This window comes from Lissotriton vulgaris, chromosome 11 (genome assembly GCF_964263255.1).
Source record: "Lissotriton vulgaris chromosome 11, aLisVul1.2, whole genome shotgun sequence".
In the NCBI taxonomy this organism is placed as follows: domain Eukaryota; kingdom Metazoa; phylum Chordata; class Amphibia; order Caudata; family Salamandridae; genus Lissotriton; species Lissotriton vulgaris.
Genome location: NC_141699.1, coordinates 955,273,923 through 955,298,644, shown reverse-complemented (window position 1 = coordinate 955,298,644; position 24,722 = coordinate 955,273,923). Strand labels below are relative to the sequence as shown.

The following is a 24,722-nucleotide window of genomic DNA, read 5'->3' as shown; positions in this document are numbered from 1 at the left end:
CCCACCTGGAGGTTGCGTGTAACATATTGTACTAGAGCCCTATGTACCTTAATCACAGAGGTATAAAGTAGCTGTAAGTCGGCAACAGGGACCTGCAAATAGTTAGGATGTGGTGTGAAACTGGCCAAGACTGATGAAGTATCCCCAGGAATTGACATGGGACATAACCGAGCCGGAGTCACAGCGTGAGGAAGGGCGCCCTTAAACCAAACACAATGCTGCCATGCAGAAATCGGAATCTCTAGTGTCCTAGATGGAACATAATTCACTGGCATTGCGGTGTGAAAATATGTATTGAATGTATTATCATCTGCATTTACAGCAGGAAACGTAACCCAAGAGTAAAAAAGCTCAAAAGGGAAGGCTACATCAGCACTCATCACAAAGATAACCGCCAAACCATTGTCAGGCACCTCAAACATAGCAAGAGCGGTGCATGACTATGCTGAGCTATGTCAATATTACCCATAAGGACACAGAGAAGAAAAACAATCTATATTAATTGTAGCCCAAAAAAGGGTAGTAGTTCATGAAATGTGAACCTTTTTGAAAACTTCAATCTTGAATTAACCTATATTTAATCTGTATAGGTAGGTTAAACCGTCACAACTGTCTACCGTAAACAGAAGTGAGGGTGCTGTGGACTAAGAGAAGCATTAACTACTAAAGTGTCTAGAAAATAAGACCAAACGTTAGGTTCGCCTTGTTGCAGGGATTCTGTCTGTGCACGGAATTGTGCGTGGGAAACCAGGACCTCAGTGACATGTGGTGTACCAGAAACTCGCTTCAGTACCCAGAACCCCTATCCGACTGGCATCAGTGTCTCATTCGTTTTTCGTCCTACCACGAAGCTACCAATGATTAGAAAAACCAGAACCAGCGACTTAGAATACTCACAGGAATGGTGGATATCAAGAACACTCTTTTGTTTATATTTCTCACACCCGTCCACAACGTGAGTAATCAGAGACACAATAAAAGTTTAAAATGTTTATTTTAACGACGTGCTCTAAGATGCAGTATTTTGGCTACCATAAGCAGGCATATTATTAGAAATAAAACAGTAATCATTGTTACAATTCCATAAAACAAAGGGAGAATACATAATATACTGATAGCGGAAACAGGTCATATAGCGCCTTGTGTACCACCCTCCCCTTGCTCAAAGCTAAGTTTTATAATAATAGAAGGTCTCTAGGTTTCAATGGGGAACCCCATACCTCAAAGATCAGCTTTGGTGAATCACATCAAAAGGATCAGCCAGATCTCTTGTAGATGGAAAGGTTTTTCTCCAAGTGCCTGTAAACATGCATGCAGTGTAATATTAAAGGCACTCGAATTTCAGCCTCTTGCAGCTGGATGCATGCTATGTCTAGAGTGTGGGCCGATCACATTGAATCAACAGCATACATTGTTATTTGACCTTGACGCTGTGAGCACAAGCTGTACAGACAGAGGCTACCATGTTAGTCTAGGTATGTGGATAGCAGACCGTTCTCATGTGAAGAAAATTAAGCAAGTTAACTTACAATAACAGATATATGAAGTGTTGTGTGCAAAAGCGGCACATTTGCAAAATGGTGTTTAAACTACTAATGCAGTTATGCTAACATAGCAATGTTTGCAGGCAGAAATCGGTCTTCACTACAATAACTCGCATCCCCGCAATGCACTGCTGATGACGTCACATATCACATCATTCATGACCTGGGCAGTGACATCACTGATGACATCGCTGATGACATCTCAAATGACATCACTAATGACATCATCCATGTGAAAATCTGATGCACCTCCTCACACCCTAATATGACCTTTGATACACCCACTCTAAAATACACACTACCATTTTCGAAACAATAGACACACCAATACCAGTTACTACATATGCACTGATTCCTAGGTCTACAAACACATCCACTCATTGACCCATGCAGTCACTGATCAATACAACACTATCATATGCACTCATACAACTATGCAAACACTCACACACCGTCACTCATCCAGAGTTACCAACACATCTAGGCAGTCATGCAAAAAATCAATCACACTTCTATTTACTCACCTGTATCAGTGATTGTATAAGAGAGTAAGTATGCGTTAGTCTCTGTATGAATAAGTGAGGTGGTGTGTGTATAACTGTATAAGTACACACTCATCCATACAGCCACTCTCACAATCACTCACTCTCACATATAGTTATTAATATACACCATCAATCACATATACTGCCTTTTACATATGTAGTTACTCGCACATTTACCACTGAGACATTCATTCACTCACCAACACACCCACACACACCCTCAGGCACCCATAAAAATACTCAGGCAACCAATCAATAACCCATATAGACACTCATGTAGCTACTCACCAACCCATGCAGCAGTTTACACAGCAGACAGACTGATACAGACATTCACACAGTTTAGTCACTAACCCATGCATTCAGTAAGACATATTTAATCACTCACTTATACAGACAGTCATGCACCTACTAAATCCTCCATCCAGACACTTATACACCCACTCATTCTTCAATTCACCTTGGCATATATATAAAACATTTTTAAACTTGAGAGAAACACACAGTCACTGAATGATGTCATCAGTGATGTCATTTGAGATGTCATCAGTGATATCATCAGTGATGTCAATGACCATGTCATGAATTATATAATATGTGACGTCATCAGCAGTGCATTATGGGGGCACAGGGTATAGTTAGCTCAACTAACTATAATGGTAGAATTTCCCTGGTTTTGTACGAGTGAAATTTCCAACTAATTATGATATAACTGAAATCTATGTTTTTTCAGTGAATTTCAAAGTTTTTTTTTAAATGGCAATTTCAAACTATAACGTCCCTGAAACCTATGTTTTTTTCATTGCATTTCTAAGGTTTTTTAAATGCTAATTTCTAACTATAACGTCCCTGAAACCTATGGCTTTTCAGTGAATATATATATATATACAACAAAAGGCTCAAAAGCATAGGAAGCATGAGTTACATATTTAACAAACTAAAATGATTCTTTGACAAGGAACAAAGTTATTCACACTTTCAGCTTTCTATTGTTGATGTTATAGATTATTGCACATCCTTCACTTTAACAGCATGAATGAACATAACATAAGAATAATCCATTATTGAAAATTTTGTTTGGTTGATTCTAGGTTTTTTTTGTGCTTCTTTAATCATAAAGCCTTGCTCGTTCAAAACTTTTCTCACAAAATCTTCATCGACGCATAACATTGGAAACTTGAAATCGGCTACATACATGTATGTGCATTCCATAAGCAGAAACATTAATAAGTGACCCCCGCTCTTCAACAATGGTGACAAATCTTTCAAACTGCTGATGAAGGAGACATGGTCCTTGCATAGTGTTATCAAAGTGTATGGGATGAGCAGGCAATCAACCTGAGGGAAGGATTTAGGTGCTACCGGACCACTTTCAGAAACCTCTAATTTCATGGTGTTTTTGATGATTCTTTTTGTTTTCTCTTCATTTTCAATCCACTTTTGCCTGGAAAAAAATGCAAAAAGTATTATACAGACCTCCCTGTTGAGTTAAGGCAATCCTATTTTCAAACCGCTAGTTTTTGTGTCACATTTAACAAGTACTACCAGGTTTATTTAGAGGCATGTGCAAACTCCACGAGTAATACCTCAAGGTGGTAGAAATGTTTGTTGCGTATACTCCTATGATTGGGCAAAGAACTGAGGAATATCTGTGGTGAAAACATTACCATGTATGGCCGGGATGCCCGCCACCCCCTCCCAACACAAATTCCCAATGGGAGAAGACGGACACAGATTTGAACTTTTGGAAGGCGGGGGGAGTTACCCCCCCGCCGTATTTATTAAAATATGAAACAAAATTTAAAACATTAAATAAAAGTTTCATGAATTATGTACAATTTTACATTTATTACATTTCGATGAAGACATGTTCTTTGGCTAACCTTAACAGATCTCTAATACAAAGGTTTCCTAGCCGAGTCTAGCATCCTGAAAATGCATACACTCTAAATTCAAATTGTACATCCTAGCATTAAGGGCCAACGGCAAGGTCTTAACTGGTGTCAGATCCCTACTACCAAAATCCCGCCCTCGCGGTGTGAGTGGCGCATGCGCAGAGGACTCTACCCTCATTGCCAACTGTAACTTCCCTTGTCGTGGGGGCCCCCTTTTCACTCGACGCCATCTTAAAGGTCGTCCGAGTTCCCGTGTGAGGTATCTGTAGGAAGGGCAGCGTGGACTCCCCCCCATCCCCACACTCTCTATCCGCTGTCGCGGATATCCGGCCCCCGGGAAATTCGTAGTAGGGGCATCTAGCCGCCTCCCCCTTGGGAGGGGCCTATGGCCATCTCCCACTAGGCGACCCATCCTTAGTGGGTGCCGCCTCCCCGTGGAAGGGGCCAATGGCCGCCTCCCCCCGGGCGCTCCCATCCATTCTGGGTGGCGCCCCCCTTTAGGGACCTTGAAATTACTGCTCACCGATCATGACCTTACCGCCCGACCAAAAAATAAATACGACAGTTGTTTACCTACTACGGGAAGAAAAATACTGACATAGCCTTGATGAGTCATCAACTGTACTTTCCTACAAAGGGAAACATTATCCTAAAGGCAGAAGTCACATCATTATATGAAACATTCCTTTACTTCTCTACAAAGGAAAAAAGGCCTATACATTTCTCTAATCAAACTTTATTTAAACAAACATTGCCATAAGGGGCTAGTGGGTGGGTCAAAATTGCCGCTTGTTCCGTCGGGGGCTCACGAGCAACGAGTTGGTGCAGCCTTCAGAGCACAGGAACAAGAGGACGCTTCTTCAGATTCCCGCTCTATTTATCCATCTGCAGGAGGGCGGGGACCCTCCTCCGGTACGCCTACTGGGCGTGGTCTTCCGTGCGGGTGTCTAGGACAACCCCTCCTGGGCGGGAAAGGGCGCGCCCCGACTACGCCACTTCGGGCATACCAGCCGAGCCACGCCTCCCGCCCAAAATGGTTTCCCGGGGGGATCGGGGCACCCAACCATACGTTCGGGGGAACCGAGTGGTCGCCCCTTTCCATATGGCCGGGATGCCCGCCACCCCCTCCCAACACCAATTCCCAATGGGAGAAGACGGACACAGGTTTGAACTTTTGGAAGGCGGGGGGGAGTTACCTCCCCGGCCGTATTTATTAAAATGTGAAACAAAATTTAAAACATTAAATAAAAGTTTCATGAATTATGTACAATTTTACATTTATTACATTTCGATGAAGACATGTTCTTTGGCTAACCTTAACAGATCTCTAATACAAAGGTTTCCTAGCCGAGTCTAGCATCCTGAAAATGCATACATTCTAAATAAAAATTGTACATCCTTGCATTAAGGGCCAACGGCAAGGTCTTAACCGGTGTCAGATCCCTACTACCAAAATCCCGCCCTCGCGGTGTGAGTGGCGCATGTGCAGAGGACTCTACCCTCATTGCCAACTGTAACTTCCCTTGTCGTGGGGGCCCCCTTTTCACTCGACGCCATCTTACAGGTCATCCGAGTTCCCGTGTGAGGTATCTGTAGGAAGGACAGCGTGGACTCCCCCCATCCCCACACTCTCTATCCGCCGTCGCGGATATCCGGCCCCCGGAGGAGGGGCATCTAGCCGCCTCCCCCCTGGGAGGGGCCTATGGCCGTCTCCCACTAGGCGACCCATCCTTAGTGGGTGCCGCCTCCCCGTGGAAGGGGCCAATGGCCGCCTCCCCCCGGGCGCTCCCATCCATTCTGGGTGGCGCCCCCCTCTAGGGACCTTGAAATTACTGCTCACCGATCATGACCTTACTGCCACAGGCCGGATAGTTGACCGACTATCCGCCCCCCCCTACTCCTCCTAAAGGTCATGCTTCCTCAAACCCCTTAGCCATGCTATGAAGTCTCCTATGAGTAAATCATTCCCCTCCCTGGACAGGTGAACCCCATCATTCAGATACATGTGATCACCCCGAATACACCCGTGAGGAATGCTATGCAACTGCGTGGAGCCAAACAATTTACCAATTTTATTGTTAACCCTTTTCACTGATTGGTTCAGTGCTGACACTGAAAGGCCCCCCCGTCAGACCTTCCTGGGGATCATGTGGGACCAGGCAATCGTGCACCCCGGGACATTTTTAGCCAACCAGCTAACAGCCGACAGGATGTGTTCTAATAACACTCGTCTACCCAGTGTCACCAAGTCATTGCCCCCAAGGTGTACTATGACTACAGATGGCAGTGACCTTTGCCGCCCTAAAAGACTCTCAAAAAACGATTGGAATTGGTCAAAACAGAGCCCGCCCTTCCCATGGAAGGTCACTCTATACCCGTATTCCCCAGATGCGTGAGTCGCGTCACCTGCCTTGAATACGTCCCCGGCGCGCCTCACATATGAGTGGCCCACGACCCATACCACTCTCTATCCAGTCGGTGATCCTTGACCGCTGGTCTCCTGATGCTGGGTCGACTTCAAATTCCGCCCCGCGTGACAGGCTCGCAAAACTGTACTTCAAACAAAAGACAAGAAGCGTGAGTGCATGTCAATTGATCTTTACAACATGTGCAATCGCACATACCTTTTGAAGCAATTCGAGGACCATCGGCCCAGCTGTTTTACTTCCTCCGCACTCTGACCCCTGGCTGTAGCCTCAGTAGCAGCCCCTATCCTAAAGGAGTGGGTCCCAAAATCGCACAGGCCCATGCCCGCGGCAGCGATTGACAGTGCTAGCACCCTCTGAAACTGAAATCTCGTCAGTGGGGTGCCATCCTTGTGCCTAAGCAAACTCCCCCCCCATGTAGCCGTCCTCAGTGCCAAATATTCCTCTAAACACTTTATCGGACATGTGGGGGACCCTCGTGCGCGCTGCACGATAACACTATTTCCCATAGCTCCCTGGTCAGTCTTGGACCTGGCTATCGAGATCACCATCGAATCACCCCTTATTTGGACGTGATCCCTGCCCAAGCCTCCCTCCATATCTTTCTTCTTCCTTGCGACGAGTTCGCTCACCCGCATAGCCCCATGGAATGCTAAGGCGAAAGCTGCCCGGAACAGAACTGCTTCGAAAGGGGAGGAGCACGTCTCATCCAGCTTTGCTACAAGTAAAGGCAATCTGTCTAAACCAATCGGGCACCTCGCATCCTGCTTGCGACCCTCGAGGCGTTGCCAGCCGCGGAGCACCTTCTTAACCAAAAAAGAACCCGTCGGGTCTCTTATGCCATGCACCTGTACCATGAATGAAATGGCCGCCCTATGTCTATTGGCCGTTGCCGCTGATCGGCCTTCTCTGTGCAGCGCTACCAGGAACCCCAGGAAGGATTCCTCCTGACCCCAGCTCTGTCTCCCTGTTGGACCCAAAATTGTGCAGTAGGAACAAAACGCTCCTTCGTATGCCTTTCCTTGTCCTGTGGGCTAAGCTGGCTGCCACGAGGTCTTGTAATCCGGGGCACCGATTAGCCATAGTGCTTCGGGGAACGGTGCCGCCACTAGGTCCCCTGTGGGAAGATGGCCCCTGAAAGCCTGCATACGTGAACAAGAGAGTGCATCAGCTGCATGATTCAGTACGCCTGGCACATGTTTTGCCCTGAACTGTACATTCAATCTCATGCAAAGTAATACAATTTCTTTCAACAATCTCAAGATCCACTTGCAGCGGGCTGCCTGCTGGTTAATGCACTCAACCACAGTCATATTATCAGACCAAAACACCACTGAGCGGCCCCTGAAATCGTCTGGCCATGCCATCAGAGCAAGCCAAATTGGGAATAGCTCCAAGAACCCAATGTTACCTGTCAGACCGCTGGAGTGCCACCACGTCGGCCATACTTGCGCTGACCATCGGTTACCAAAGATGGCGCCAAATCCCACGCTCCCAGCTGAGTCAGTCCACAGACCTAGTTCATCTGAGGACGCTGGTGGCTTGTTCCACACAACTCGACCGTTGAAGTCCGCCAGAAATGCCAACCAAATGCGCACATCCTGGCGAACCTCTGCCGACAGTCTCGTACGGTGTTGTCCCTCCTTGAGACCAACCATAGCTTGCGCAATAGAGCGTGAGAAGGGGTGGGCCATTGGTATCACCCTCAAGGCAAAGTTAAGCTGACCCACTGTTTGCTAAAACTGGTGCAGGGTCACTTTCTCCTTGCCCAGGCATTGTGTCAAGGAAGCTCTATACTTGGCCACCTTTTCCATCGGTAAATGGAAACATCCCTCCACAGAATCGAGCTCAATTCCCAGAAACTCCAGTGAAGTAGATGGTCCAACCGTCTTACCTGGTGCCAATGGGACTCTGAAATCCCGCATGAGGATGCAGAAGTCCTGCAGCGCCTGCGCACATTTCGTATCGCCGGCTGCTCCCAAGAACAGGAAGTCATCCAGATAGTGCATAACATGCCTATGCCCTGTGGCCTCGGTGAATACCCACGCTAAAAAACAGCTGAACATTTCAAAATAGGCACAAGAAATGGAGCAACCCATAGGCATGCATTTATCCATGTAATAACACCCCTGAAAAGCAAAACCTAGCAATCGCTGATCTCGTGGGTGTACCGAGAGCAACCGGAATGCCGATTCGATGTCTGATTTCGCCATCAGCGCTCCGGGGCCCAGGTGATTTAACATAGCCACGGCATCGTCAAATGATGCGTACCGCACCGAACAAATATCCGGGTCAATGGCTTCGTTCACCGAAGAACCTTTTGGGGCAGACAAGTTGTGAATGAGTCTAAACTCCCCCGGGTCTTTCTTTGGGACCACCCCTAGCGGGGAACACACGAAATCCGCCACCGGCGGGCGATGAAAAGGCCCTGCCACCCACCCCAAGCTGACTTCTTTGGAAATTTTTCTTGCAGCTACACTTGGGGTATGTTGGACAGATAACTGATTTTTACAAAAAGAGTCCCCCCGAAAATCCCCCGCGGGGATGTTGAAGCCATATAGGAATCTATTCCTCAACACCCCGGCGGATACATGATCAGGGTATTTCTTCAACCAAGGAGTCAGTGCCATGATATCGACAGGTGTAGGCAACCGGTTACAAAGTACCACCTCACTCTTGCTTAGTCCCCCCTTTTCCTCCCGTTCCGCTGTTTTTTGATCTACAGCTACTCTCCGGGTGTGAGGAGTTCCCACAGCCCGCACACGCATGCCGGAACCTACATGTTCCCTGGGGCCTGCTACAGTTGCCTCTATTGAAGCCCCAACAAACCCCCCGCTTGCCGCCATTCCCGCCGGTCTTGGGCTGATATTCCCCACCGGCGCCCGCTCGAAAGGGCACCGCGGGCTTTTGGCGGGCTGACCCTGACCCGCTCCCGCCCGGCGAGGACGTACCTGCTGCCCCAGGCAAGAGCTGCTTGTGCCATGACACCGATTCGAGGCAATCCCAGGTCAAAGTTGCATCAAACTCTTTCGCTTTTCAAAATTTCATATCGTATCCTTTCCACTCGTCCCCCTCATACATGGTATAAAAATCCATAATCCTATTCTGATAACAGGTCAACTCGGTCATGACTTCTGGTTTTCATTCCCCCATTACTGCCGTAAATATCGAAAAGGCCTTTACCCAATTTGCTACAGTCTCATCGACCCTAAATTCCGCCATCTTGGCCCGCCATACACTGGGGTGCCATAAATCCTTCTGGGATTTTGCATATTCCATCTCGCGATGGTCAGTCAACAATGAAAACATATTCACATATTTCTCCCCCCATATCAGTTCCTTTGTGGCTTCAGGGATGTGCTGGGCCACCCTTTCGCGCCTTGAAGGTAATGACCCCTCCCCTGCCATTGGCAATGTGTGCTTACCAGGTTCGACCGTCGTGTCTGCCGCCTTTTCCCAGCTAACAGCAGGTCCTCCCGGCGCCACCTGTGAAGGAACAAGAGGAACATTCGCCGTCGCGGCCTCTCTCGACTGCCGTAACTGCTCGATTATTAGTCTAGCTTCCTCGGCCGGGTCTCCCGCGGCCACTGCCCCCCGCTTTCTTCTTGAGCCAGGGCAGCACTGCCGCTAACTGGATGGCCAGTTCCGGGGGCATCTCCTCGTCATTAACAGGGGTAATTACAACCGGGATTGGTAAACCTATATCTGGGTTTGGTACCGGGCTGACCGCCGGTGTAATGGGGGCGAATGGGGGTACCTCGGGAACCGGATCTTCCCCAGAAACCGCCCTCCTCTTAAAACGCTTCCCCCTACCCTCAGGGACGACTCCCGGCAAGGCCGGGCCTATTACCTTTTTAGGGCGGCCTGAGCTGTTCTGGGCCGCTAACTGTTTCTTAACTTCGGCCAAACCCCGGCCGATCGAGTCAACTTTTCCGAGCTTTCGGTCCATGCTCGCCATTTGGTTCGACAAGTGGCGCAATACCTTCTCCATCTCGGAGCTCTTTCCTGCTTTCTTGCCGGCCATGGCTTCGAGTACTATGCTCTAGTTGATCAACGAGGTCCTGGATCCTTCGTACTCCAAATCACTGAAAGAGAAACAACAAGATTACAAGTTCTCAAAATTGCCGCTTGTTCCGTCGAGGGCTCACGAGCAACGAGTTGGTGCAGCCTTCAGAGCACAGGAACAAGAGGACGCTTTTTCGGATTCCCGCTCTATTTATCCATCTGCGGGAGGGCGGGGACCCTCCTCCAGTACGCCTACTGGGTGTGGTCTTCCGTGCGGGTGTCTAGGACAACCCCTCCTGGGCGGGAAAGGGCGTGACCCGGCTACGCCACTTCGGGCATACCAGCCGAGCCACGCCTCCCGCCCAAAATGGTTTTCCGGGGGGATCGAGGCACCCAACCATACGTTCGGGGGACCGAGTGGTCGCCCCTTTCCATTTTCCTCGTTTGTTTGCACATTGCTGTCATCATGTTTTTGATGAGTGTAACCTGTCACACCATGTCATTGATCAAATGAGATAGTACCAGATTTCTCTAAACCTAATGATGAACTTTTTTCTGGAACACTGGCTAACAGAGACAGACAGCCGCGGTGCAAGGCTATGTCAAAGCAGGAAGTGCGGGAGCGATCCGGGATATGGAGCAGGGGAGGGTGCCAGATACGGAAGCACCCCCGGTGGAGTTCTATGCAGCTTATGTGGACCGCCTAGTCCCTCGCCTGACTAAACTGTAGATCGCCGCCAGGGATAAGAGAGAAATTCTGAGTAGAATACAGGAGGCACTAGTAACATCAGTGCTCAAACCTGGAAGGCACATTGAGGAGGTCAGGTCATACAGGCCCCTCTCCCACTGAATGTGGACTATAAAATTCTCAGTGGCATCTTGACAGCCAGTCTGGTGCCCAGAATACATACGCTGATACACCTGGATGAGGTGGGGTTCATCGGTACATGTAAAACCTTTCAGAATGTACAGCAGTTGATGCATATCGTTGAAAGCTCCGCCATACTGCTGCAATGGGCCCTGACATTGTCCAAAGATATTTAGAAAGCCTTTTACACATTGTTGTGGGGGTTTCCTATATGTGGTGATGGCGAGCATAGATCTGCGCAGTGTGTTTATCCATTGGACAAATTGCTTTACTCTAACCCAGTAGCCTGGGTGAAAAAAGGCTGCAAAGTAGCAGCCACTTACCTGGTGGGGCGTGACTCCAGACACGGTTGTACACTGTTGCCAGTGTTGTTTGTGATAACGCTGGAGCCATTGACTAATACACTAAGATGGGTTATATATTACCATAGTTTTAGGATTTTTGGGGTCTCCATTTACCTGTCCCTTTGTGCCGATGATATGTTACTCTACATGAAGGAGGATTGGAGCCCTGGAACAATTTGGGTGCCTTTTGGGATTGAGGGGTCAACTGGGAGAAGTCCTGTGGCTTTCCCCTTGGCATTTGCACAGGGAGCCTCATGCCCACTGGCGTAAGGCACTCACTGACATGGGCGTCGGACACAATAAAGTATCTGGGTGTCCATATCCCCTGCACACTGGAACAACTCTTAGTTGGGAATGTCCTGGTAGTGGTGGCTTCTTTGTGACTCTCAGTTAGATTCTGGCTGATGCTGCCCTTGTCAGTTATGTTCTAAATAGCATTGTTTGAGATGATAATCCTTCCAAGATACTCTACTACTTTACAGCACTCCCCATATCAATACACGAACAGTGTTTCTAACTATTGATGTGTTGCTCATCCAACTTATATTGGGCAATGGAGGGAAACAGGTGGCTCTGGAAAAACTGCAGGTAGGGTGTTGGTAGTACCCGACTTTCCAGCTGTAATATTTAGCGTTGCACTCACAGTGGGAACTGTACAATCATTGCAAATGTCATCTTGCACAGTGCAAGTGGTCGTTTTCTGCCGCTCGAGTAGTTTTTACTCGAGCGGCAGCTTTCTCAAAGCAAACTGATAGTTTCTCATGGCCAGCGGTCGTGAGCATATGCGACCACTTGCACTGAGAAACCTGACCTCCCCGTGTTGAGAATCTCGCTGGGAGGTTTATTTTCCACGCTCGCGATCAGCAACTTCATGTTGCTGAACACAAACGAGGAAAAAGTCTCACTGGGATGTCATTTTGCTCACTCGCGGTCGCCTACTTGATGTTGAGGACCGCGAGCGAGCAAAAAATGCCAACTATGCTACGCTACGTGTTTTTGCACTGTGCTATGTGCAATGCGCGTAGCGCGTAGTTGCATAATTTACGCGAGCGTAGCATAATTTTCCGTCCAACTCTAGACAGCACACACAAAGGGGGCTTAAAGCTTAGGTGCCACCTGATGGGCCATCCTGGGCAGGATGGGAAGTTGGAGCTAGGCACAGCTTCACACTTACACCTGAATAGCCTTTGTCCTGTCCATACACAAAGGGCTGCATACCCCCTGTAGTGAGGCCAGAGCCAAGGCAGGAAGGGAAGGCCTCTGTGCACCTTAAAGCCCTTCCTTTAAGTCCATTTCACTTCAAAGGCGCCAGTGGATATAAGGACTGGACTTTCGACTCTACCGCTTCGGTGCACTTCTGGACCTGTGGATACTCTTCCAGGAAAGAGGACTGCTGTGCTGTTGAAGGACTGCCACTATGCTGGACAGTGCTCTGGAAGAACTGCTTCCTTGCTGTGCTGACCTGCTGCCCTCCTTGCCTGGGTGATAAGGACTGGACCCATATCACTTGAACCAAGAATCAGAGTGACTCCAAAGACTTGCTGGCTTGCCTCCTGATTCAAGTCTTGCGGACATAAATGACTTCCAACTTAACTGCTAAAGCACCTGGACTGTGCCTTCCATGAGTCTGCCCTGCCAAGCGGCGTCAACCCAGTCCTGGATCCTTGGAAGTTGATTTGAAGTGCTGCTCCAGCGGAATCCACTCATTGCTATTGGAGCGAGTACTCTGAACCTGTCAATCACTTCCACTGCAGACGCATCACCGCCATTGCGAGGATTGACAATGGCGCATCGCAGACTGCATGGCAGATCGACTTCATTCCCTATGCATCATCACCATTGCACGGCTTGAAAATGCTGCATTGTCTTCCTTTATGGACCGTCGACTACCCATCACCTCACCTGCACCCTGTATCTGCAACCAAGGTAGTTTGCATAGGGCCAAAGCTGGTTACTGTATCCGACCTGCACGCCATTGTCGTCACCCTGAACTTTTGGATTTGACCCGTTCTAGCGCAGTAAGCATGGGCGGATTTCGCGGATCCACAATCCGCGAATTTGCGGATTTGCGTATTCACGGATCCGCAAAATCCGCGAATTTGCGGATTCGCAGATTTTGCGGATTTTTATATGCGAGTTCACATGCCTCTTGTGTGTATAAAAGGACAGGCACGGATCAGAGAAGCTCGTGGTCACAGGAACTGCACAGGGATTGAGCTCGTGAAAGTCAATTATGCAAAGGCCTCCATCAAGCATCATAGCTAATTTTCGACGATAGATATGGGGTGAACGCACACCTGCCCAGCCTCGACAAAACGCTCATTTTTTGGGGGGCTGATTAACTTTGCCATCACACCGAAGAGCGCAGGGGTCCCTTGAGTGAGCTGCCAGTGCCCATCATCCTGTAACTATTTTAGGATGGCGCTGGCAAGCTGCCAGCGCCATCCTAAAATAGTTACTAAATTAGCTTCATCAGGAAGCACTAATAGATAAAATAAAGCAGGTGCTTATTTTATCTATTAGTGCTTCCTGTTGAAGCTAACTTAGTAACTATTTTAGGATGGCGCTGGCAGCTTGCCGGCGCCATCCTAAAATAGTTACAACTTCAAGCTTGAAGGCTTGAACGTTTGCCCCCCATATCCGCTGCTCGCGGATTCGCGGATTTTCGGTAAATTCGCGGGAGTTCGCGGATTGCGGATTTACCGAAAATCCACGAAATCCGCAAGCGGAACGGATTTTGCGCTCACGGTTATCGCGCACCCAGATAGCTTCAGTTGGCACTTCATGCTTTTGAGCACAACATTTCAGCTATTCATTCCAGAGTCATAACTCCGGTTCTGCTTATTGGATATTAGTCATTTTGGTCTTGTTCTCTTCATTAAATTAAGCTCTAGTATTATAACCAGGTTTGGTATCTTTTTGTGTGGTGCTTTCCCTGCTTTACTGTTTCAAGTGTTGCACAAATACGTTGTACATTCCCTCTTAAGTTAAGCCTGAGTGCTCTGTGCCAAGCTACCAGGGAGGGAGCACAGGTTAATCTACAGTGTGCTTGTGGCTTACCCATACTGTGGTTCCTGCTTAGACAGGGTGCCAACAAGAAACCCAATTTATGACAGGGGGATTGTTGAGATGATAGCCTCAAGGTTCACCCCAGAGAGAGAGAGAGATGGCAAGACTGCTGCTGACCTTGTCGGGCTTTCCAGGTGGGCCTGGAGGAGGGCTTCTGATAACCAGGTAGCTATATGTTTGAAAGAGGGCACTTCAGCAGACGCAGACCAGGGTACTGTATGCCAGGGAGCTCCCGACATGGCACATGCTTGCCATACCACATGGTGGCAATTGGAACAGACTTAGAAACTTGCTGGAGTTAAATCTGACAACAGCAGACAACCTTTCTGTTAATGCTGTGATAGTGGATTTTCAGTGCATCTGAGAGCAATACGACATTCCCGCTAGTGTTTTTTGTTTCATGGGGCACTGACAAGGAACATCAAACAATGGTGACGGGCAGGACTGCCGAAGCCCCAGATGCACAGGGGCTGCAGTGCATTTGTGAGATTCCCCAGGAGGCATCATGTGATGTCACTTTTCTATAGGGTTCCACAGGACTAGGCTAATTTTGGGCTTGGGCCCTAAGAGATCACTGGGAGCAAACAATGGGGAAACCCATCACTGACACATACTGGACAAGTATAGTCAGAATCACACCACTAGGGTCCCACAATGAGCGTTTCAAATGGATCCAATTTTATCACATTAGCACCTTCGTGTCTCATGACGAGCCACGGTGCTCGTGTGCTCATGACGAGCTGAGCTCGTCATGACCGTTAGAACGCTCGTATGCTGGGCAAATTCCCCTGCTGCACGAGCGTTCTAAAGAAACGGGTGTGGTCATGACAAGCTCAGCTCGTCATGAGCACACGACCACCATGGCTCATGACGCGCTCAGCTCGTCATGAGCACGGGGCGCTGTGCGCGCCCCCCTGCCCCCCAGCACAGCAGGGGAATTTGCCCAGCTGTGAAGGGGTTAGCAGAGCACACTTGCCCTAGATGTGGTGAATATATTGACATATATCTGCATATGGTATGGGATTGCCCAGTCATCTAACCATTCTGGACAGGGGTGGAAACAATAATATCAACAGCAATGGGGAGGCAGTTTATAGGCTCTCCAGGGGCATTCCTGCTGGGATGGTTCACCTGCCTTAAGGCAGCTACAGTTACAAACAAATGTATAGGCTTGGTGCTCATACTTGTCAGCACCAAATTCCACTTGTATGGAAGTCTTCTGGCAGCTCCACTGTACACTCGTGGGTGATGGAACTTTGCAAATGAGCTGGCTGTGAGGGAGTTGCGCTATAGCAGGAGTCTAACAGGGGATTGCAACCCAGGAGTTGGACTGAGGCCTGGATCCTCATATTGGTTGACATCCCACTTTGTGGGAGAAGAGGGTTAAGTAACATCTGGCATCTTGTGGTGTGGTGTCTCTTGAGCGCCAATGAGGGCCCCCACACAGTATGAATTGGCCTACACTTGCTCACCCACATTCCCTACTAACTTGCCACAAGCAAATTCCATGACTGCATGTATCCCCAGGGACACCTCCCCGCACTTACATTGCATCACATATCATGTCATTCTCCCTCTCCCTTTGGCAGGACTCTTAATTACTGTTCATTGCTTTGTTTCATTATTAGGCAGTGTCACCATGTTAGAACTGTAGGATTAGAGCAAACAGCAGAATACAAAGTTCCCCAGGGAAAGTGTGACAGAGTGGAGAAAAGAGTTGGTATTACAAATACCGTGACTGGAAGGGTTCCCTTGTCGGAACTTAGGGAGCCTCACACACCTAGAGTATTAGGTGTGAAACACACCCTGACTGGAGGGTGTCCAGTGTCATCATCGACTCACTCCCCCTCGACAGACCGGCGCTGCAATGTCTGACGGAGTACCCAAAGGCACTCTTTTGGCGGGGTTCTTTTGTTCCTTGCCGATGGTGGGTGTGAGTGAGAATGAAAGAAAGTGTAGTCGGTGCAAACGTGAGTGAAGGTTAAAAAGGGTAAACAGTCCACACTGACTTTTATTAACATGGCTGATTCCCTGGTTAAAAGGGGTGAGAGGGGAGCTAGAGACCGTATAGGTGTACAGAACACTAACTCAACCCCCTGGTGTGGTCAACATGTTTCTCGCCATCCGGCGATTCGTCAGGACCTCAACAAAGTACTACACAAAAACACATATGAATTAGATGCTCATTCACTTTGAAGAAGGCAAATACAACCTCTCTGGGTCGGAGGAAAAGAGGGCCACGGGGTCCTGCTCTATTTAGGCGACCCTAAGGGAATTGATTAGGGCCTCGCAGCATACTCCCGTGAGGCCAGCGCTGTTAGGTTAGATGAACCTTCAATCAGGTGCTGGATCAGCGGGACACCTACCCCTCACGCTCACGGCACCTGGTCAGGGTGATTCTTCAAAGTGAATGAGCATCTAATTCATATGTGTTTTTGTGTAGTACTTTATTGAGGTCCTGACGAATCGCCGGATGGCGAGAAACATGTTGACCACACCAGGGAGTTGAGTTAGTGTTCTGTACACCTATACGGTCTCTAGCTCCCCTCTCACCCCTTTTAACCAGGGAATCAGCCATGTTAATAAAAGTCAGTGTGGACTGTTTACCCTTTTTAACCTTCACTCACGTTTGCACCGACTACACTTTCTTTCATCCTCACTCACACCCACCATCGGCAAGGAACAAAAGAACCCCGCCAAAAGAGTGCCTTTGGGTACTCTGTCAGACATTGCAGCGCCGGTCTGTCGAGGGGCAGTGAGTCGATGATGACACTGGACACCCTCCAGTCAGGGTGTGTTTCACACCTAATACTCTGGGTGTGTGAGGCTCTCTAAGTTCCGACAAGGGAACCCTTCCAGTCACGGTACTTGTAATACCAACTCTTTTCTCCACTCTGTCACACTTTCCTTGGGGAACTTTGTATTCTGCTGTTTGCTCTAGTTTAGGACATGTACACTGGACCCTATTAAATATCGTCCTCTTCTGTTCCCCTCGTTGTTAAAAAAAAAAAAAAGAACTTTAGGATTCCCAGAGTTCATTGGATAAGCAGGATTGCACGCACCTTCTCAGTCCATGGCATACAACAGTGGGGTTGGGAACTTGTGCTTACGGATGTGATGTGTAAGATGTTAAAAATTAGTAAAATACGTTTTCAAAACGATTAAGACATGCAGTACAGTTTCAAAGCCCCCACTAGATGTTGATAGACAGTATTTCTTAGATTAAACCAGTGTAGTATTGGAATGTAACAATAAAAACAGGCATAATAGTGGGAAATGATCCTTATAATGTGATGGATGACTAAACAGTATATTTCATACCTCTCTTCCTCATTTTCTTGAATAGATTTGAAGCACTGGGTCCAGTTAAATGCTTTTGGTTGATTTTTAAGCCAGTTATCTATATATTGCAGGTTGGTGTCTAAACACTCCATGATAGTGATCTCCTTGAAGTATGCACATGTTGGGAAAAGCAGATGATTAGTTACGAAAACCCCATATAAGACCAGTGTGTCTCCCTTCACAGATCCTATAAAAGAAATGAGCAACATGTTAAGACTTACATCATTCATTTCTATCTTTATTTCGATCACTTGGACCATAAAAGATATGCACCAAAAGTTAAAACAAACAAGAATAATACATATTCATAAAACAGAGATTATAAAAATCACTCCGATTATCATGTTATGGTACAAATTCAAAGTGCTGGTGCAAGATAAAAATCAGACTTCTAATTTATGTTTAAACACATTTGTTATAATAGATAAAACCAATTACAATCCCTTCTGATTTGTGCTGGTCTATACTATGATTTTTAAAATGCCTGTACCAAATGCGTATCAGAGTTCAGGATATGGCAGGTGCGCTTGTGCCAAATCGCTGTTAAGAATTTAGCTATCGCAAATACAATAGGGGGTGATAGAACCGACTTGAGGGTTCTGTAAGCCGGGATGCAGTGCCTAAAGCCTGGGTTTTTAAAAAGGGGAACAAGCCAATACTTTCTAGATTTTTGATAGGCATAGCAACATGTAATTCATTTTCCAACTGGTATAAACATGCAGGGCATTGCTTAATTGAGGAGAGCTGACACCAGGTAATTGTAAATGCTCTAAGGGGGAGAGTACCATACCTCCACTGCAAGAATAACTTCCTGGTCAATACAGGGCAGATTCTGTCAAGGGCTTGCTCCAAATAATAAGAGTCTTTGAATTGAATAAATGTGTTTGTTAAAATCCCTAGCCGCAAATTCCCTAATAAGGTGTTTAATTTTAAATCGTAATATTCCTTTGTTAAACATTTGCGTGAGACCTTACTACAAACGTTTTCAGGGTTTGCCATAATTCTGGCCTTCCCAAACTTTCGCATTCCTTTTGTATGTATTTAAGCCAGGGAATATTCGCCAAATTTGGTAAGCTCAAAATCTCTTTCAGTTCTTTCCTATAAATCAAGAGCTCTAGAGTGCTCCAGAGTCGTCGCCAGAATGTTAGTGGTTTTAGGCCCAATTCCTCGTCAATGGATCTAAGGCCCAAATCAAATCTGAGAGGGAGGAGAGGAGTGCTTGGGGGTAGGGCTGTCAGCTGTCTGATGAACTTGTTTTCTGTAATGATCAAGTCTTGGCTGGATATGTGCCCCCACAATTCCCCGCCATATGTGACTGCCCCCCTCGCCTGAATTTTATAAATTTCGAGCAATGGACCGAGAAGTTTGAGGGTCGATCTATTTATTATCCTGGAGATGCCACCCGTTAACTGCACCAATTTAAGATTAGCTTTTGTTCTGTGCGTATCCCAGGTCATATTTTCATTAATTGTCACCCCCAGGTACTCGAATGTGTGCATCCTCTCGAGCCTCATTGTGCCTATGGTTGGGTTGGGGCGAGTTGTGGCCGGGGGGCTGAAAATCATGAATTTAGTCTTAAGGGCATTCATCTCCAGCCCCCTTTCGCCACAAAATTCCACAAAACCATGCAAAACACGTTGTATCCGCATCGGGGATTTTGACAGCAGCAGGGTGTCGTCTGCAAACATAATTGCGGGCACCCTGCTGCCGTCTAGCCTTGGGGCATCTATATCAGTGATCCCAGTCAGGTGGGCGATTACCCCGTTAAGACTTACATTAGGGGTAAGTGTGCATGTTTAAACTCATGCTTTAAAAATGACAAATAATGGGTATAATAGCAACTGAATATTTAAAAAAAAAAAGTTTCATTATAAACACATTTGCATGTTATTTCTTTGTATCTCTGGGTGAAGCAAGCTATAGCTCAAGCTGTCAGGTTTCTGAAAACCTCAACTTATTTCTTATGACAAATGGTCCCTGATAACTGAATCAGTACGTGTTACTACCATGGCTAACCAAGGCTGCATGCTAGTCATCTCTATGCATATGATCTATGGGCCCGATTCACAGAACTAACTTAAGACAAAATCCTAAACTTACTACTTATGGTATTCACAGAATTTAGGATTTTGTCTTAAGTTTGTCTTAAGACAAACTTAAGACAGACTTAAGACAGATTTAAGACAGACTTAAGACAAGTCTGTCTTAAGTTTGTCTTAAGTCTGTCTTAAGTCTGTCTTAAGTTTGTCTTAAGACAAACTTAAGACAAAATCATAACTTCTGTGAATACCATAAGTAGTAAGTTTAGGATTTTGTCTTAAGTTAGTTCTGTGAATCGGGCCCACTGTATTCAATCTGTATGAGAAGCTAGTAAATGTGTCTGCTGATATTCCAATCATTGCTTCTATGCCTCATTGTCTATTGGTTTATGCAAATGATGTAATGCATATTGTAAGTAGAGAGAGAAAGTCATACATTAGTGAATTATAGCGTAGATCCAGAAGGACCAAATCCATGCTAGATTGTCAAAATACCTCTATGAGATAAACTTACATCCAGTCAAGCTAAGTGATTCTCATTTATGTTCCCATTGGTCATTCTTTATATCAGGCCTGAATATGGTCCACTTGGAATTACACTGGATAATCCTTCCTTAAATAGTTTCAGACAACATTTCATAGGTTATGTGTAACTCTTGCAAAAGTAATTATTTGATTCATACTCCCTTGCAACTCAGATGTGGAAAGCTCACTCAAGAAACTCCTCCTCAATTGCCATCTTATAAACAGGTAACCTTCTGGTTGATTGGTAAAAGCTGATAACCTTCCTTGCCGTGCTCCATCCTCTCCCATGGCCTTTTTCTCTACACTCCTTTTTTTACATCCAATCTATACCGACTTGTCTAGCTTTATATCAAGGTTCAATATATGGAAATCCCCATACCTAAGATTTGGACCATTTACTAGTGAAAATTAAGGATATCAAACTACTTGGAGAGGCAGAGCCCATCTGGTCTCTTCATATACCTAATCAAATACATATATGAAGAGACCAGATGGGCTCAGCCTCTCCAAGTATATTCATATCTTTAATTTTCACTAGTAAATGGTCCAAATCTGTATTTCATGTTAGGAACATGGTGAATCAGATGCCAAATCTTATTGCCCATTTCAGTTGTAAATATTAGGGGGGCTTTCTGGCAAAAGTAAATGTGTTGGGAATTGTTGATATAACTTTGGGAAGGGGTTTAGAAATGTTTCATTTCTACAAACTGGTTTGAAGGATTAATATGGTTCAAATGTGCACCCACAGCAGCATGACTTCATCCATGTGGTGACGCTAAATTTGCTCCTTACCTTCCCTACTAAGTTCAAGGCAGATGGTCTTTTATTGCCTGCTAAAAAGTGTGGAGGGAGTAAAACAATTCAATATTATACTTTCAATTAGACATGCTTTATAGGACAACAGACTCCGAATTCCAGTTTTGGTTATAAGGCCAAAAATAATTGAATATAAACACACGTCAATATCAGGGTATATAGATACATAGAAATGAATACAGAGCCAAGTCTACGTATATAAATCATTCGGCATAAGTGGCATAATATAATGAACTCCAGAATCAAAATTCAACAAAGGATAGAAGCTGAGTCCAATTCCCTTTTCATTTGAGAGAAAAACAAAAGTATCTTTCCCTACTCTGCTCTAAATGAGAGTCCAACCTATTTCCCCAATATCCTATCCCAAAGGTGAAAGCACGTGTTGACTTCCTAAGAAATCCTCACGTCAAATGGGTCTTAAAGCTATGGCGCTCGCTCTAAGATGCTCCTTCTCCTACGAAATGGGCAGAAGTTTCCCTAATCTGTCCCTGCGCACCATACAAAAAGACAATGTTCAACCCACAATACGTCGTAATCATTGGCACCATCCTTCAGTTAGTTTCCACAGAAGCCTTTAATTAAATTAATTATTTTCTAGTGTCCTTGGTTCCCAGAGAGGCCAGACATAAAAGCGTCCTCCATTTTTGCCTCCCAGACTTCTTCAAAGACATTCCGAGTATCTCCTTACATCTAAGAATAACAAGGGCAAATTCCGGCACCTGCAGTAGGATAAGAACATACTATCTTCGAGCACACTAAGGATTCATTTAATTACAATTCTTGAGCAACCAAGGAGAAATGAAACTCAAAACAACCTACAGTTTGGGCCTACAATTCAGTCAACTTATACTAAATACAAATACATTACACAAGTATAATTTCAACCTGCATATTACACATACAGGAATTATAAATTTCTTTAATACATACAAAGGCCTACTTAAATGTGCACACTACATTTCAATGCTAATATAACTCGAATAAATGCATCTTAATAATCATGAAACACTGCAAACGATAAAAATACATGTGAGTGCATTTAAACCATGAATATAGTGCACCCATACAATTTAGAGTGCTATAAGCGATCTGGCACTTGCGACAAATGTATCTTGAGAGGAGATTTGTTCATTGTTTGACCAAGACTGCTCTATTATCTTTCTAGTGTTAAATCTAAAGAAGAGTATTTTCTACATCACTCTCTAGAGCATTAGTTCTGATAGTGCATCTGTGTTGCTCTGGCAATGCTCTTCTGAAAGAGGTTTCCAAGTGTTGTGATTATTATCCTTATCAAAGAAGAATTGCCAGTGCTTACCAACAGGACATGAATGGAGGTAATGAGGCTTTCTGCAACCCGCAATCCAGGTCTGCGTTTGACTGTGGTTAGACACCGTCTTACTTCAGTCAACTGAAAGCCAGCTTCTTCCCATCCATATTTACCCCGAGAATAAGATAATGGAAGCTGTGAGGAGAACATGTGTAATGCCAAATCAAATACTAACTGGTTAATATTGAAATTGGTTATAGTGTGGAAAATATGTGTAAGGAAATCTTGCCATGCTGTTCCAACTGGTCATAAAGAAAACTGGCAATGCTGTTCTAAATCATGAATAATTAAAATTATATACTAATTGAGCACGGTGGAAAAAAATGCACGATGTGTTAAGCTGGTATAATGTAATCTGTCAATAATAGACTTATTTCTTATTGTGAAAACTGAGAATGGTTTGGTAACAAACTATATCCCTGAGCATTTCACAGTAACTGGACATAATTTAAATTGACAATATTGTTTTAGCTTGTGTACTGTACTAAGCATGAAGAGCAACTTTGAAATATTGGACAATTACCAGCATGCCTAAAGGAAACATACCTACAAATGCGAATTTTACAAATTGGTAACTGGTGAAAATGTGCTCAATGGGCCTGATGGAAACTGCTGTGATGTGCTAAATAGTTATACAGAAAATGTCAATGCTTTCCTAGCAAACCATAAATGAAACTGTGAATGATACGCTGCTGATCAAAACTGAAACTGGCAATGGTATACTTACTGAAATTAGTGAAAACTCCCTGTGTTCTGCAAACAGGACATAATGGCTACAATACAAAGTGATAAATTGAAATGTTGGGAGTGGCCCACCATCCAATTGATATGGGTAGCAGGTTTCAATGAGATAACTCTCTGCCTGATCTCCTTAGCTTGACGTCAGTAGCATATTAGGAAAGTCAAAAACAAAGAACTGAAAACATAATAAGTAAGATAAGACAAACTCAGTTAAGCAAAACAAAGAGGGTCCCCAAAGGTTATAGGCAAAACAAAAATGTTATGTTGTTATGTTATGTTAAAATAACACCAATAACTATTCTGTGACTAAAGACTGCATGTAACATTAATGAAATCATTCTTAGAAAACAGTACCATTAAAAATAGATGTTGGAAAGTACTGCATCCTATGTCACACTAAATTAGAAAACAGTAAGAAATGTGACCATTTAGTAACTAACAATTTGCTATAAACATCCTAGATTCTCAGAAGGCATTGTGCTAACACTGCAAAATAACACACGTGGTGGGGGTCGCTGTAAAAAGAATTTTCGTGATTGAATGAGACACAACATGTTGGCATTGAAAAGGAATATTTTGGCGTTTGGGGGGATTACTGCCCCTAAACAAACAGGGAAGAAGCATTTTCGACATAATCATGGAGTCATAGCTACCTAATATACGCCCACTGGGTTTGGCGACTTGTAGAGAAAAGAATACTAGAAAGAATCCTGACAATTTCTGTCATACCATAATTCGGAACCTTTGATTTAACTGGATGAGGTCACGGATGAAGTTCAGTTTATAGAGGTTGTAGACCTATGGAAATACCTTCCAGCAGGTTTGAAATGACGAGAATATAAGAAAAGATTCTGAAATCTATCATATGCTGAGTTCTTTCACTGAGTTCTTTCACTGAAAAGTTGATTGGCCAGTTTCAGGTCCTAGTTCTGTTGTAACACTCCATATTAAGTATCCATCAGCTTTCATTGTTTCAGAGCATTACAAATTCATGGGATAATCCAAGGTGAGCCACAGGACCTGGGTATAGTGCTATACAAACATAAGGGTCCTCATGGCTAAACATACGCTGTTAATACATGTATTAATGATCTAGACAATTGATCTTAGCGAGAGAGAGAAGTCAAAGACAACCAATGTTTTTTTTCAAAAAAAAAATCAATATTTATTGTAAGATTATTCTATATCATATAATACTATCAGAAACTTGATACAGTAGCATAAATGTTTAATGAA

The 24,722-nt window shown here is 45.3% G+C and overlaps 1 protein-coding gene across 1 annotated transcript in view; it reads right to left on the bottom strand.

Moving 5' to 3' along the window:
- Positions 1 to 3,094: 3,094 nt before the first annotated feature.
- Positions 3,095 to 24,722, bottom strand: part of LOC147683745 (nicotinamide N-methyltransferase-like) — a 68,704-nt gene continuing 47,076 nt past the window's right edge. The window contains exons 2-3 of the mRNA XM_086944904.1: positions 18,018 to 18,225; positions 3,095 to 3,533 (exon numbers count right to left, since the gene is read on the bottom strand). Of these exons, the coding sequence (XP_086801030.1) occupies positions 3,095 to 3,533; positions 18,018 to 18,225 (647 nt within the window). The remainder of the gene's footprint in view (positions 3,534 to 18,017; positions 18,226 to 24,722) is intronic.